Below are 17,473 nucleotides of genomic sequence, written 5' to 3'. Positions count from 1 at the left end.
TATTCGAATTTTTGTTAGGTCTACGTTAAAACTAGCCGCCATACATTTACCCACTACTTATAGTCAAAATAACCGATTTTGAGTTACTTTATTTTTAATTAATAATTACCTATGCAAACGTCAATTTGTAACTTTAGACAGATATAGCATTGAACGTCAATAGCATTTTTATTACAAATTAGTTCTATTAAATAATCAGTAGTAGTAAATTGTAATAAACTTGCTTATTTTTTAAATTATGTTAATATAAATACGAAAAAAACATATGTTGTTGTTATGTTTTATATGATTTAAAACAACAGATAGGTACACAATATAGTAAACAACTGAAATTATGTTAGTGACAAACGCCGGCCAGACATTTAGCTTAATTTAACATATTTTTATCTCAGTTACACTTAAACCATCTAAGTTACCTTATCTACTAAAATCACAACACATATTTTTTTCATTATTAGTATTTTAACACCTGATTTTTTCTGTGTACATTATATCAATATAAAACAGACAAAACATGTGTAATTGTGAGATGATGATTGTGCAGTTTTAAATGTTCTTATCAAAAAGTATCACTTTAAAATTTACACTATTTAAGTAGCAAATGGTGTTATTGGCTTTCATGTTTATAAATCTACATATATCGTATTGCACATATTTTAGTTTTTAGTTAAACATCGATTGCACTATATTTCGTGGAAGCAAGCGAATTTTGACATGAAAATATTTTTTAATTCAAAAGCCATCACATTAATTTCAGTCAATTCGCGCGCGCGTCAGTTGACGTCTTTAGCGGTCATACGGTTCAATTATAACTACAAATTATAGCACAGAATTTCTTCTATGGAACTTGCTAACTATGTAAACAAACCACCATATTGAAATTGTTGTTTTGTTTATATAGTTAGCAAGTAGCATAGAATGACACTTTACATAGCTATTATAGTATTAAGACTAATTTACAAATGTGCCATTCTCATAAAAGGTACTTATAGTCGGTTGTCAACAAGGCGCTATTTCCGTTTAGCTATTAGCTTCAATTTGAAATCAACCTTATCGACAACCGACCATGTGGTACATTTTTGTTGAAAACGTCACAAATGATTACGGGTGTATTACATTATTGTATAATCAGTATAATCACACAAAATACGTTTTACTTACAGTTAGGTTACGTTAGGAGAGATAAATTCAGAGTCTTTAATCATCAGACATTTGGGCTGAGCCATCTTGCTATTATAGCACAGCACATCATTATATAATAGCTACTATTATAGTACAGCTTGGTCGACGGTAGCGGATCGGTGGTTTTATCGAGACAAAACATGGGACATTGATGTTCAAAACTAATATAATAACTGGCGACCGAAGAGCTGGCGGCTACCTCGCACAACGTATCAGCATTGCGATACAGCGAGGAAATGTCGCCAGCATCCTTGGTACAATGCCTCAAGGGCCTATTTTAGATTTAAGCTAGTTTTTAATTTATTTTAGTAATTCCACTGAACATATCTTGTTTGTAAATAAATGATTTTAATTTTTTTATATAATAATTATTATACTTGGTCAAGCAGATGTTGTCAGTAGAAAAAGGCGGCAAATTTGAAAAATGTAGGCGTGAAGGGATATCGTCCCATAGAAAATTTGAATTTCGCGTTTTTTTTTACTGACAAGATTTGCTTGACCAGCTATAGTAATAATTTATTATCTCTAGCGACTCTAACTTTATTATCTTTTATATTTAGTAAAAAGTAAAAATTGACCTCACTCACTTAATTATAAAGTTTAATGGAATCGTAATTTGGGCGCCATATTTGTAATAAAATAGGGAGGTTTCCTCTACTTAAAACAATTATTTATTTCACACGGTGCACGAAATAAAACACCAGATAATTATTAATTATTACATAACATAGATAGCAGTTACTTTCAAACACTATTCATATTTAATAAATCGAATCGGACCAAGCGTTAAGATACCTTTGTTTTGTCTCCCAAAAACCCTGGCGAACGAATTCACTTACGCACACTGCGCGAATACGACGCTATCGTCATATCATTCGTCCAGAACACCTCGTGATTGCAAAGCAGCTTCGAGCAGTGCTTGCATTTATCCTCTACCGTCTCGGGCCAAGCCGTACACAAACTCTAATCCTCAAATAAACCTACATCACCTAAGTTATTCTCTAGTAAAGAAATAACTTGAGCAGCGAATATAGCCGTTTCCGATGCAGGACTGTTTAATCGTGTAGTTATATCTACCCGTATCATATCTTCTAACCAAGCCTGAAGCTCAGACATGGGTTTTACGAATTCGCTCCGCAGTATAGATTGCGGTAAAACTATAATCACACTAGCTAACATGGCTATGACGCACGACTGTATTTTTGGGTCCGGTGTGTATCGGAGATATAGAATCATTTGGACAACATCCCAACAGTAGCTCGGGCATTTCGGACAGTTTTTCGATGCTAGAATTATGTTCCCAATCACTGATAAATATTTGAACAGTAAAATGTTGTCTATGTCTTGCTTTTGGTTCTGATGGCTTAAAGTAAGCTGTCTTATACCAAATCCGCCGACTAATGGATAGAAGAAACTATCAGAAACCGCAGCGAATTGATTTTTCTTAGCTTTAGCAAAAGGATGTGGTCGTTTTGAGTGGAAATATCTCGTTTTCTGTATAAGTCTGCGTCGTATGATTTCTTCTGCTGATACTTCTTCTTCATCTTGATTTACAACATCAGGTTTGACTAGTTTTGGTTCATTATTAGGTCTGATATCGGCAATTCTGTTGGCTGCTTCAGAAAATACATCAAGCATGAAGATTTTGGTAGCAATAGAGTATCTTCCGACGTCTGTATGAATCTCTTTACAAATATGCTCAGCGCAAACTTTAGGGTGACTGCACAGTATAGCAACTGCCGTATTAAATTTGATGTTATCAAAATCATCTACATGGAATTTAGCGTCCAAATGTATGAAGAGATCTAGTAATTCTGTGGCCAATTTATGATCTTCGTTTTTAAGCTGTTTAGTAATTAATTCTTCAGCTGTTTCCACCGCTGTCTCGAATATTTCTGCATCTTTCGCTTCACTTATGAGCTCTATTAAATCTCTGACATATGCTGGTCTATTTTTATCAGCTATAGCTATGTCGTTTGACATATCGTAAGGTTGCAGATCGTCATCTGAATCTAAATCCTCTGATAAAGTCTTGCTTTTATCTAGAGCGTCAAGTTTGACTGAGATAATAGTTTTAACGATTTCTTTAGTTTGCTCTGGGCTTTTGACAGCACAGGTCATTATAGTGTTATTATGGACGGGTCTATGTTCATCTATCACTTTCATAGCGATTAGATCGAGAATTCCTTTCAAATCTACTGTTTTCGGCTTAAAATCTTTTGGTATCTTTCGCTTTGCGTCTATTATGCATTTATGCGTTAGTTCTTTGAGCTGATGATGTATTTCGACGCAACTTGGTCCCATTTCTATATAATCAAAGCTTAGTTTTTCTACAGATTTATCAGTGTCATCTAGTACTGCTAATAATTTCAATATAATCTCAATAGTGGCCATACCAATACACCTGAATTCTTGTGACATTACATCAAGATGTTTTGACATGCCTTTATAGAGGACTGGTTTTAGTTCATTTAACGACCAGTTTTCTTTGTTCCCACTATGAATTATAACACAATATTTGATAGCAAGTATCAGTAATTGTGAAGTGTACATATGATGTGTTATGTTAGTAACATTTGAGTGTTCTGACCAGACTCTACTTAATTTTAAAACTAATTCAGTCAAAACTTTGCTGTCTCTTGTAGTAGATAGGTAATATATCAAGTTTTCTGGTATAGTGGTATCTTTGTAGTCTTTCGGCTGAATGTATAAAGGTATTCTATATGTTAGAATTTCTTCCCAATCTTTATTTTGATCGAAATTGTCTCCAAGCATATGTAAAATTGCTTGTTCAGTTTTTGTATAGTCTATGGGTGATCGGTGTAGCAATGTCATTGAGATGAAATCTATGGCTTTCCTGTTTAAGTGGAAGAACATCTTTTGTATGAGTTTCCGCCTGATATACATAGTAACAGTTTCATTGGTCGACCATGCGATAAGTGTGTCTATGAATTTGAATATGGCGTCCGAATTACCGCTCATATTGTAATTAATTATCACTTTGGATACCAAAAACGACAAGAATGAAACGTCATACTGTATATTCTGCGCGTAACTGGACTCAGTCATATAATCCATGCTTCTTATTATGTGAAAGATCAAATTGTACGAATAGTTCTCATGTGAGAAATTCTTGGGTGTGTTTTTCTCTAATTTATTAGCAATTCTTTCTGGTAATGTCACCAGCAGTTGAATATAGCTCTCCCATTCATTTTGCTGTTTATACAGCTCACTTTCATCATCAAATTTGACACTACTACAGTCAATAATAGCGGTCAAAACTGCATCACTTTTGACATAGTCTGTCAAAATTGACGCAAAAGCGTTTATAGTGACTTCGTTACTTTCATTTTTCAAAAACCCACATAGAACGGCAAGTGTTTCATGACTAACCTCAAAACTTTCTTCAACGGTGAACAGGCTTGAGACTTCATTCTTGAAAAGCGGCCACAATGTTGTCATAACGCGCACTACACTACTTAAACACTGCACAAACACTTCTAAAACTTCACTGTTGAAGGATTTTTCATCGATCCGGCTCAGCTTTTGCACTGTGATGGGTCCGGGGAGGGTCTTGGAAACTTCCTCGAGGTACGGAGCCAGTTTTTTCACTTGACTGGCGGAGCTCACTTGTTCGACTCCGTGTAAAGCGTCTACAAGTGTTCTCAACTCTCTGCGGAGGTCGCTTTTCCTTTTTTCATTTTCTGGAAATGGAAAACACCTGAATGTGCCCAAAACTGTATTTATACTAGTTACATTTATGTGACGTATCATGCAGACAGGAGTCGAGTGTGTTTTGAACTTATAAACGATAGGAAAGTCGCAAGCAGCAAGCAGGTAATCACATTAAACGTTTTTTAAATTTTGTTACGTATTAAACGTACATTAAAATATTGCTTGAGTTTGAAAAAAACTTTAATAACACCGGTAAAACAAAACTTTTTTAACACCAATATTCTCATACAGTAACGAAATATTTTTGTTTTTCATTGTACCTTTGAGCGCCAGAAAATGAACGAAATTAAAACGGGAAGTGGTCTCTTACAAACAAAGAACTAAAATCAATTTAATATTTTATAAAATTTGTGATTTTTTTTATAGTTAAGTTCTAATTTAGATTTCGAAAAAATTTCGGCGAATTTCTTTTGTTATAAAATGAAACGAAAGAAATTCAATTTTAAAAAGTTTAAATGCATATTCTACTGTTTTTAAATCTAAGGTAATTGTTTACCAGCAGCGACAAAGCGAATAGCGATCGATTATTTTGTTCGTGAAAGAAATGTACCTATGTGTGTAACTTTAAAATTTGAAAATTGTATTTGGGCTGTCAAATTTCAAATTCTGGGAGTAAAGGGGTATGGCATCGTAGCTCTCAAGCGGATGGACCGATTTCGATGCGGTTTTTTTAAATGTGTAAGCGAATTTTCTTGCGCCTGATAAAAATTGATCCCAGCAGTTTGAAGAGTATCAACTTTAAAATTTGAAAATTGTATTTGGGCTGTCAAATTTCAAATTCTGGGAGTAAAGGGGTATGGCATCGTAGCTCTCAAGCGGATGGACCGATTTCGATGCGGTTTTTTTAAATGTGTAAGCGAATTTTCTTGCGCCTGATAAAAATTGATCCCAGCAGTTTGAAGAGTATCGCTCTTTCTAAAATAATGTAAAACATTGGCATAAAATGATTTTATTTTGACATAATGCGTATAGTTGGTCAAGCAAATCTTGTCAGTAAAAAAAGGCGACGATATTCCTTCGCCTACATTTTTCAAATTTGCCGCCTTTTTCTACTGACAAGATCTGCTTGACCAAGTATAGATGGTTTTTCAAACTTTTAATTGAATGATTAATCTAAAAGTTTTGATCAATCAGTACGATTTAGAATGCACACGTCCGTTAAAACTGCTCAAAAGTACTCTGTAATCGTTATTCGCTTGTCGCCGGTAATTAGACCACTTCCTTACAATGATTAGAGCTAATGTACGCAAAAACTTATAATAATGTACGCATAAACTTAAGTGTAATTTCTAGTAATTTTATAACTTGCATGCTAAGTATATCTACCTATTAAGTAACTAAATCCAGATACTGTACAAATCTAACTGGTTCCCCGCGATACAGGTCTCACCTAGTGCGGGGGCCCCTGGTAAATATGTAAACCATAGTTTATTGGTAAATAAATGATTTTTATTTTTTTTATTTTTTATAATTAACCTGTATAGCCAACTCACCAGTATGTGTGGGTTGTAGTGTGACGTCAGACAGCTGTGATGACAGCGAGTCCAGGTCACTAAAGCCCCCTGGGGTGATCGGGGGAGGGGCCAGGTCACTCAGCAGGTCTAGGTTCGATGCCGGGGCTGGAAAAAAAAGGAGTTTAGCATGAGCACAGAATAAGTAATAGTATTATCATACAGAACGGTCACCGCCCCGCCCCGACTCGGACACAGTACACTAAGAACAGTAGTGAATCTAAGGCCGCTCGGCAAGTTATTTACCTACTCTTGCGTTGGCGCTTAGGGTTGTCACTTTTATTTTTAGTTAAATATTATTTGCGTGTTATGAGTAGCACTAGGTTTCTATTTATATAATATAATGAAATGTTCTATCAATTCATTAATGAGGTATAAATTAAGGCCGGTAAGAGCAGGCAAATGCGAGCGTACTCGAATGCGCGCGATGTCAGTCGCGGTACGGCCCACACTGCCGCCACCGTATTCCCCCGTATATTATGCGAATGTGTGGCAGCGCGTGCGTACACGGCGCCCGGCGCGCACGCACACATTCAAGCCGGCAGCGGCACATTTCTATGAAGATTCACTACTGTTCTTGTACTGTGACTCGGATTACCTCGCCCCGCGACATGAATCTGACGGACTTCTGGCGTGCTCTCAGTACAGCGACTTACCCAATACACAATGACGCGTGTGCAGACGTGCCGCGCACACATATAAACGCAAATGATTTTTGATGTATGGCGTGTCCGCCCTGTGGCATGAGCTAACCAGACCACAGAATAAGTAACAGTACTACCGTACAGAAAGGACACTTCCTACAAAACCGAAGTTTGACAGTGATTCTGGGTCGAATCATGATGTCTAAGTTATGGCAGTATCCCTTTCGGCTATTTAGGGTTGTCAAAATTCAAGTATCTTATCTGTGGTCGTGCACGCAAAAGAGACGTCAAGTTGTGTCAACCCTAATAATTGCTTCCAATGCTGAGCCGAACGGAGCCGAGTTTGCCCGAAGTCAGGAGTGTCTCCCCACTGACCAGACGTAAAATTAGTTTACTTAATCTTTTTGACTTGAGCACTTTAGATGTACACATACAAAATGACATATTGCATATTAATTTTTAAAATAAATCTTGAATCTTTACATGCGAAACATGATTTTTCTTAGACTTCATAACTCATTATACCTACAAATACAATAAATATTTAATTACACAAACGGGTCTAACGCGATATAATTTCATTGTTTTTACCTTTAATTCCGACGTTTCAGCTGAGTTGCACCAGCTGTGGTCACGGAAAGACTGACGTCTCAACAAATGTCAACGGAGATATTAATAAAACACCACTAAACTACCCGAAATTAGTTAATAAAAATGTTCGGGGTAGACAAAGAAATTGCAACTACCCGTCAAAGTTTAATGTTTATTGTCATTGTTTGTTGTTTTTGTCAGTCTTTCCGTGACCACAGCTGGTGCAACTCAGCTGAAACGTCGGAATTAAAGGTAAAAACAATGAGATTATATCGCGTTAGACCCGTTTGTGTAATTAAATATGTGTACAAAACGCGAGAGTTTAAAGTGTTATAAATACAATAAACTAGCGACCCGCCCCAGCTCCGCACGGGTTAACAAATTATACATAAACCTTCCTATTGAATCACTCTAGTAAAAAAAACCGCATCAAAATCCGACGCGTAGTTTTAAAAATCTAAGCATACATACAGACAGACAGCGGGAAGCGACTTTATTTTATACTATGTAGTGATGTTTGATGAGTACTCGAGCGTTTTCCAAAAAAAGTGTACATTTCATTCATGTCTTCAAAATATTGACTTCTTGGGCTCATTTTACTCAGAATCATTTGTACATTCACGCCTCATACATGAAAAAATGTGTCCCAAAATTTTGTATGAAAAAAATTTTTTCCAGTGCGTCACGTTCATACAAATAAAAAATAATTTCATACAAGAATGTGACGATCTGGAAAGGAATTTTTTGGACACATTTTTTTATGTATGAGACGTGAATGTACAAATGATTCTGAGTAAAATGAGCCCAAGAAGTCAATATTTTGAAGACATGAATGAAATGTACACTTTTTTTGGAAAACGCTAACTCACCAGCATTATTATTGACCGGTGTAGTAACATTTGCCACAAAACTGTTGCTCAAAGCCGGCGCTCCAAAATTGTTACTAGCCGTTCCAAAGTTATTGCTGGCCGGAGCCCCAAAGTTATTGCTGGCCGGAGCCCCAAAGTTATTGCTGGCCGGAGCCCCAAAGGCAGCGGGTGCTCCAAAAGTGCTAGGTGCTCCGGTGAATGCGCTGCTGAAGTCAGCGAAACCATCATTGGAGCCAGGCTCGGGGGCCCCGAAGGCGTTGGTGAAGTCTCCGAACTCGGTGCTGGTTGGTGCCGGTTTGAGATCTTCAGCCCTGGAAAAGGTAAGTTGTGGGATAAGCATAGTTACGGGGTCCTGTTGTTTAGTTATAAAGTTTTAAGTCATAATGTATTGTTTGTCATATTATCATTAGTCATAAAACTGAAAGTATTTTTTTTTTTCCTTATTTTCTCGTAATGCATGTTAATTATAAGATGTAATTATTTTTGAAAAGATGTGTCCCGCCGAGTTTGTTGCCGGTCCCATAATGGGATACCCTCCTCCAATTGAGGGGGGATTTAAATCTTCTCGGGGCAGAGGTGTAGGGTTGGAGCCGGTCTACCTAGCTTTATTTGACGTTCATAAGCGCATTGTAATTATGCCTACTTGAATAAACTATCTTTTATCTTTATCTTATCTTATCTGAAACCGTTAACATTTCAGGATTTTCGTTAGGTTATCCTATAGATAGGTTAGGTTAGGTTTGTTTTATGGCAATCCTGAAAAGTGACGCGTTTCTGAACCAAATGAATTATGACTGACGAAAATTCGGGCAAACAATACATTATGGCTTAAAACTATTTGGGAAACAATAGAGACCCATAGTTACTTGTAGGTATAGATGTTGTAATTGTGTATTGGTATAAATGTTTTACAAATACTTATACTAATTATATGAAAGATAAAAAAGCGGACAAGTGCGAGTCGGACTCGCCCATGAAGGGTTCCGTATTTAGGCGATTTATGACGTATTAAAAAAAAACTACTTGCTAGATCTTGTTCAAACCAATTTTCGGTGGAAGTTTACATGGTAATGTACATCATTAATTTTTTTTAGTTTTATCATTCTCTTATTTTAGAAGTTAGGGGGGGGGGGGGGGGGACACACATTTTACCACTTTGGAAGTGTCTCTCGCGCAAACTATTCAGTTTAGAAAAAAATGATATTAGAAACCTCAATATCATTTTTGAAGACCTATCCATAGACACCCCACACGTATGGGTTTGATGAAAAAAAAAATTTGAGTTTCAGTTCGAAGTATGGGGAACCCCAAAAATTTATTGTTTTTTTTTCTATTTTTGTGTGAAAATCTTAATGCGGTTCACAGAATACATATACTTACCAAGTTTCAACAGTATAGTTCTTATAGTTTCGGAGAAAAGTGGCTGTGACATACGGACGGACAGACAGACAGACATGACGAATCTATAAGGGTTCCGTTTTTTGCCATTTGGCTACGGAACCCTAAAAAACGCAAGGTTGTTTCTTTTTTGTAGGACTTAATTTCCATTATAATTTGTTGATATCCTTTATTTTCCTTTTTAAGGTTCCGTACCCAAAGGGTAAAAACGGGACCCTATTACTAAGACTCCTCTGTCCATCCGTCTGTTTGTCACAAGGCTGTAACTCATGAACCGTGCTAGACAGTTGAAATTTTCACAGATTCAGATACAGAGTTTTATTTGCTTAAACATGGTATATACAGGTCTTAAATACTAATACAATAGAGCTACATGTTTGGTCATAGAGACATGCAAATAGCATGCAAACAGATGATGTATTTCTGTTGCCGCTATGACAACAAATACTAAAAACAGAATAAAATAAAGATTTAAGTGGGGCTCCCATACAACAAACGTGATTTTTGACCGAAGTTAAGCAACGTCGGGCGGGGTCAGTACTTGGATGGGTGACCGTTTTTTTGCTTGTTTTGCTCTATTTTTTGTTGATGGTGCGGAACCCTCCGTGCGCGAGTCCGACTCGCATTTGGCCGGTTTTTTAATGAGTGTGAATGTTACCTGGGGTCGAAGTCGTCTTCAATAAGTCCGCCCTGCGGTGTGCCTGGTACGGGACAAGTCTTGAACAGGTCGTCCAACAGTTCCTGTGACTGGTTGTTGTTGGCTGGAGTGGGCGCTGGACTTAGGGTTGCCAGATCGAAAGGCGCTATTATCGGGAATTCGTATACATTTTTCGGGATTTTGGGATTTAAGTCGGGAAAAAAAACATTCAATTTAAAGTAATTGTATCAAAAACAACGATATTTTACATTATTGGCACTACGTCAGCTGCTCTGCCCATAGACGTTTTTATATAAAAATAGTATAAATTATTTGAGATCTTGAACAAACAAAAAAAATGTCTTCTCATTATCTGCCTATATTATCATTTATCATAGTTATACTTATTGCTATCAATAATCTAAAAAAATATGTATAACTAATTTATTTCTTAGTTTGCCCTTGCCACATGTATTTTATGTTACTTTTTGCCGATTTTACAATTTTTTCGCCTTTTTCATTATTTAACGTGAAGCTGTTTTTCGGGACAATATTCACTTTGTCGGGAATCGGGAACACATGCTAAAAATCGGGAGAATCCCGCCAAATCCCGACCATCTGGCAACCCTAGCTGGACTCGAAGCGGACTTGCCATAGCTCGGTTACCTGGGGTCGAAGTCGTCTTCAATAAGTCCGCCCTGCGGTGTGCCTGGTACGGGACAGGTCTTGAACAGGTCGTCCAACAGTTCCTGTGACTGGTTGTTGTTGGTTGGAGTGGGCGCTGGACTCGAAGCGGACTTGCCATAGCTCGCGGCAGCGCCTGAAACAACATTTCTGTTTATTTTTAAACTTTATTGCACACTAGCGATGGACACACTACCAGGGATGTTGCGATTATCCGCATCCGCATCCGCAACCGCGGAACTTCCGCATTATTTTCAACATCCGCATCCGCATAAAATCGATGCGGATTTAATGCGGATCCGGATGTGGAACAGGTCGGTACAGGAACGTCTTAGCATCGGCGTAAGTGCTAGACTGCTAGGTAATTTAGTCATTAACCAAAAAAACCTATTAGAAATGAGCAGTTAAGCGTGAGTGGGACTTAATGTACGGAAACCTTGGAACGCGAGTCCGACTCGCACTTGGCCGGTTTTTTGAAAAAAAAAAACTTAAATGTAATATTTGACGTTTTTTATGGTACTATCTTGACATCCGCATCCGCGGATGTGAGCCTTTAAAAATCCGCATCCGCATCCGCGGATGTCAAAAAATCGGCATCCGCAACATCCCTGCTTCGCACGGGTTAACAAATTATACATGAACCTTCTTCTGGAATCACTCTATCTATTTAAAAAAACCGCATCAAAATCCGTAGTTTTAAAGATCTAATACATAGGGACAGACAGACAGCGGGAAGCGACTTTGTTTTATACTTTAATTATAATCATACTAATGTATTATGTGTGTCTCTCTGTAAATGTTTTATGAGGTTGTGCAATAAAGGGGATTTGTATTGTATTGTAGTCTTATTAATAGTTCTGGCCCCTATTTCACCAAGCTGACAGGTACGACAATTGTCAAAAAAATTACAGACCTTTGTTTCACCGCGCCGACATTTGTCAGTGACATATGTCGAGTGACAATTGTCAAGTGACAGGTGACAGATGACAATTTCGTAAATTGTTTTGTATAGAACTTCATATAAACATGACAGGTAGTTTGGTACAATTGTCCATCTTAAATTTAATGACAATTATTTTGTGAAACAAGGGTAATGTTTACTAGTCGACATATTTGTCAATTCTTCACAAGAGATCGTTAATTACTTTCGATGTGCCGTGTTGTCATCACTAACATGATATTGATTGAGATCCCATCTGTGTCCCGACCCCATTTAATGCAGCGTATACCTACATTATTTGTGGACAAGGCGTCAAAGCATTATTTTTTTGTTTGTTTTAAGTAATTTTTTCTGCAAATGCAAAGTCAGTGACGTCAAAGTAGGAATCGTACTTTATATATTCCCTTGTATAAGAATATCACCACTATTGCTTTCGCGGAGATTCATTTTCTAACTAACCAAAACCCTAACTTTACTGTTAGTGCCCAACTTCGCCCAAGTAAATTATTAAAAAAACAATACCTACCTAAACATACCTAATTTAGCTACCGGTCCCCAACTTCGCATTATAATTTTTTTAAATTATGAAAACTATACTGAGACTTATTCCAAATCCTAAATGTTGAATTACTAAACGCCTTCATAGGCAACAATTACAATTTATAATGGAATTATGATTTAATGCTAGTTAAGAAGAATTTAAAAGCGATTTAAAGCGATTTTTATGTGTACCCTAAAGGCGTCTTTAGGGTACACAGTTTTGCCAACGTTTATTTTCAATGAACTGCAACAATGATAACGGGGTTTGCTAACAACGAAAACACTACAATTGTCACCCAAGCCTGACACAGCTCCGATCTCATGTCAAGAATTACCGACAAATTGACAAATATGTCGACTTATAAAAACTACTCTTGTTTCACCAAATCATTGTCATTAAATGAAAGATCGACAATTGTAACTAAATGCCTGTCATGTTTATAAGCACTTCTATACAAAAACAGTTTACGAAGTTGTCACTTGTCACCTGTCACTTGACAATTGTCACTCGACATATGTCACTGACAAATGTCGGCGTGGTGAAATAGGGGCCTGGTGACTGACGACAAATTGGTTGAGTCATAGAGAAAAAAATACATAGAGTGCTCACTCCATACATCAGTTCAGACTATTAATTTCAGTGTCTACATCTAGCATCGAGTAGCGGAACTATCAGTACTGCTACTTGACAATAGATGTAGCACCGACCGGAAAGTCTTATCTCAACAGCATAAGACTTTCCGGTCGGTGGCGACATCTATTGTCAAGTAGCAGTACTGATAGTTCCGCTACTCGATGTTAGATGCTAATAGTCGTTTCGGTACTAAAACTGATGTATGGAGTGAGCACTCTATGTATTTTTTTCTCTATGACACGGGTTAACAAATTATACACGAACCACAGACAAGACATCCTCTAGACTGAGCATAATAACGCTACCCCCTCTGCCACTATATACGGTAGTTTTACTCCATCTTCGAGTCAAAGTGTCTTTGTGTGACGTCCGTATCTTTGAACGGACCAATCACGACACGGGACTCGCTCACCTCGTCCCCCGCACCCGTATTTTTGGCAGCATCGGTTTCATGAAATAATTGCTCTAAACTCCGTCTAGACTCTAGAGGATTGCTAGTCTATGACATGAACCTTCGTTCCTCTTGAATCTCTCTATCTATTTAAAAATAAAACGCATCAAAATCCGTAGTTTTAAAGATCTAAGCATACATAGGGACAGACAGACAGCGGGAAGCAACTTTGTTTTATACTATGTAGTGATAATTATAATCTTACTTATGTATTATGTGTGTCTCTCTGTAAATGTTTTATGAGGTTGTGCAATAAAGAGGATTTGTATTGTATTGTAGTCTTATTAATAGTTCTGGTGACTGACGACAAATTGGTTGGGTGAATGGCGACTTGGCCAGCCACAAACACTCTAGTAAATCGCGACAAATGGGTGGGTTAAATTAGCTACTTTCCTACTAGTCAAATCAGCTTCTTTTTTAGAAATGTCAAAACGATTTGCTAACATTGAATTTATATGAAAACATGTATAGCGACGTCACGGTCAACTCGCCTACTTTTTAGGGTTCCGTATCTCAAAGGAATAAACGGAACCCTTAAAGAATCACTCGTGCGTCTGTCTGTCTGTCTGTCCAACCATTCCTCTCCGAAAATACTGGGTCTAAAATTTTGAAAAAAAAAATACACAAAATAGTTCTTTACCTATAGATACATAGTATAAAACAAAGGCGCTTCTCGCTGTCTGTCTGTCTGTATGTATGCTTAGATCTTTAAAACTACGCAACGGATTTTGATGCGGTTTTTTTTTTAATAGATAGAGTGATTCAAGAGGAATGTTTATATATAATTTGTTAACCCGTGCGAAGCCGGGGCGGGTCGCTATTTACCTATAACTGACAGGAAACCTATTAGAAATGTGCAGTCAAGCGTGAGTCGCACTTAACGTAACGAACCCTTGCAACGCGAGTCCGACTCGCACTTGGCCATTTTTTTTAATGACGTCCCTGCTTTCTAGATAAATTTAATACCTTCAAACGAGCAATTCTTCAATATTTATTTATTTATTTATATGTATATATATTTCGGGGATTTCGAGAACGGCTCTAACGATTTCGATGAAATTTGCTATATGGGGCTTCCGGGGGCGAAAAATCGGTCTAGCTAGGTTTTATCTCTGGCAAAACGCGCATTTTTGAGTTTTTATATGTTTTCCGAGCAAAGCTGTACACTGGTTTTATCAAAAGTGTAAAATAAACGAATATTCATAAAATAATAATAATAAATAAAATAAAATAGAAAAGATAAAAAATAAATATATAGGATAAAATAGTTATAATAACTTAAGTATATTTAAAATAATAATATTATAAAAATAAAAATAGAAAAGTCATATCGATAACCGATAATTAACTACAGCTTAAATGTCTCGTTTAACTGGCCCTATAAACAAGTCTGGCCGTCATGAGTCGAACAAAAAAGATACCCTCGCATGTTCCTATTACTAACAAATTAAATCTAAACCTTATGTTAAGACCATTAGGGTCGATTCTTAGTCTTATTCTTGTGTTTTAATTATTAGTTTAAATCTAAATGCAACTGTTTATTGTTAAACACTGTCATTAAGTGCTTGCTTATTGCGTAACTTGTAAATACTGTAAGTTATCTATTTATAAGTTGTCTTATAAGTGAAATTTCTGTAATTTCTTAGACTGGTCTATTTAAGCTAACACGAGCTATTATATTTAGGCCCACTTGCACCATCCCACTAACCCAGGGTTATGCGGTTAAACTCTTAAGCTAATGTCAAATTGTACTGGTAACCATGGTAACTCCTGATTTTACCGGTTAACCCCGGGTTGGTGAAATGGTACAAGTGGCGCTTAGTAACTTTATTTTTGAGTATAATTACATGGACACACCTCATTCGGTTCTCGTATGCTATTTTATTTTTACTATCATTTTCTTTAATTTAATGAATGTTTTAATTAGGTATACAGTATTTTGACTCTTGGAGGGTATACATCTCTAAGCGCCACTTGCACCATCCCCCTAACCCCGGGTTAACCGGTTCAACCATTAACCCAGTGTCAAATTGTACTGGTAACCATGGTAACTCCAGGTTCAACCGGTTAATCCTGGGTTAGTGAATGGTGCAAGTGGCCCTAAGGATAATTTGATTAACTACTATATATTGTAATCTTTTAGTTATGATGACACTTAGAGACATTTACATCTCTAAATAATTTTAAGATTATAGTTTTTGTATCTTTGTGGTTTTTTTTCAATACTATTGTTATTGCGTTTTTTGTAATTCGACATTTAGAGGCTTTATACATCTCTATGTTAGTTTGATTTGATATTTACGGCTTAGTTGTATTTTATAATTATTGTTGCGTTTTTTTTTGTTGTATGTAAATTCCATATTGACGTGTAAAAGTGCCCTTGTGGCCTATTTGATATTTGATTTGAGACAATAAAGTTTCTTTAAACCGAAGCTCGGTCTCCCAGATATTATTGGTGAAATATGTTACCTAAATCGATCTTTTTGCTGGGTGTACTGGTCTTAGTCTTGGCGGGGCTCTTCAGGCTGATGTTGAGCGTGTTCCCCATTGCGTAACTTGTAAATACTGTAAGTTATCTATTTATAAGTTGTCTTATAAGTGAAATTTCTGTAATTTCTTAGACAATAAAGTTTCTTTAAACCGAAGCTCGGTCTCCCAGATATTATTGGTGAAATATCTTACCTAAATCGATCTTTTTGCTGGGTGTACTACTCTTAGTCTTGGCGGGGCTCTTCAGGCTGATGTTGAGCGTGTTCCCCATTGCGTAACTTGTAAATACTGTAAGTTATCTATTTATAAGTTGTCTTATAAGTGAAATTTCTGTAATTTCTTAGACAATAAAGTTTCTTTAAACCGAAGCTCGGTCTCCCAGATATTATTGGTGAAATATGTTACCTAAATCGATCTTTTTGCTGGGTGTATTACTCTTAGTCTTGGCGGGGCTCTTCAGGCTGATGTTGAGCGTGTTCCCCATTGCGTAACTTGTAAATACTGTAAGTTATCTATTTATAAGTTGTCTTATAAGTGAAATTTCTGTAATTTCTTAGACAATAAAGTTTCTTTAAACCGAAGCTCGGTCTCCCAGATATTATTGGTGAAATATGTTACCTAAATCGATCTTTTTGCTGGGTGTATTACTCTTAGTCTTGGCGGGGCTCTTCAGGCTGATGTTGAGCGTGTTCCTGACGTGTATGCATGTGACGTCCCCGCGCCTCAGCCCGCGCGTCCGCTGTATCCTGGCCTGCGCGCCAGTAATAAACGAGCTTCCATCGTACGCACTTGTTTCATTGCTATTAGTACATACTTATCAGTGGCTGACGAGGCTGGTGCATAGTGTATACCCGCGCGCGCAGTGAAATAATAATGTCCGGTTATTTAGGCAGTATTTCTAACTTTGATCCTAATACGCAGGACTGGCAAATATTTGTCAGTCGATTGAAGCAGTTTTTAGGGTTAAATGCGATTACGGACGAGGCGAAGAAGAAAGCGGTTTTATTAACGCATCTTTCGGATGACGCATATCGGCTACTTACAAACCTCGCGCACCCAAAGGAGGTGGAAACGGAGAAGTACGATGACCTGCTCGGATTACTCAATGGACACTTTGTACCAAAGAGGTCAACCTTCACGGATAAAGCGAAATTCTACAATGCGGTA

At 37.1% G+C, this 17,473-nt stretch overlaps 1 protein-coding gene across 1 annotated transcript in view; it reads right to left on the bottom strand.

The window, feature by feature from the left end:
* Positions 1-1,999: 1,999 nt before the first annotated feature.
* Positions 2,000-17,473, bottom strand: part of LOC134657757 (uncharacterized) — a 37,021-nt gene continuing 21,547 nt past the window's right edge. Inside the window, exons 8-12 of the mRNA XM_063513321.1 lie at positions 11,234-11,387; positions 10,589-10,708; positions 8,533-8,843; positions 6,394-6,536; positions 2,000-4,983 (exon numbers count right to left, since the gene is read on the bottom strand). Coding sequence (XP_063369391.1) covers positions 2,146-4,983; positions 6,394-6,536; positions 8,533-8,843; positions 10,589-10,708; positions 11,234-11,387 — 3,566 coding nt within the window. The 3' untranslated portion in view covers positions 2,000-2,145. The remainder of the gene's footprint in view (positions 4,984-6,393; positions 6,537-8,532; positions 8,844-10,588; positions 10,709-11,233; positions 11,388-17,473) is intronic.

Source organism: Cydia amplana, chromosome 20 (genome assembly GCF_948474715.1).
Source record: "Cydia amplana chromosome 20, ilCydAmpl1.1, whole genome shotgun sequence".
Taxonomy (NCBI): Eukaryota; Metazoa; Arthropoda; class Insecta; order Lepidoptera; family Tortricidae; genus Cydia; species Cydia amplana.
The sequence above is the reverse complement of the archived record's forward strand: the minus strand, read 5'-3'. Positions and strand labels throughout refer to the sequence as shown.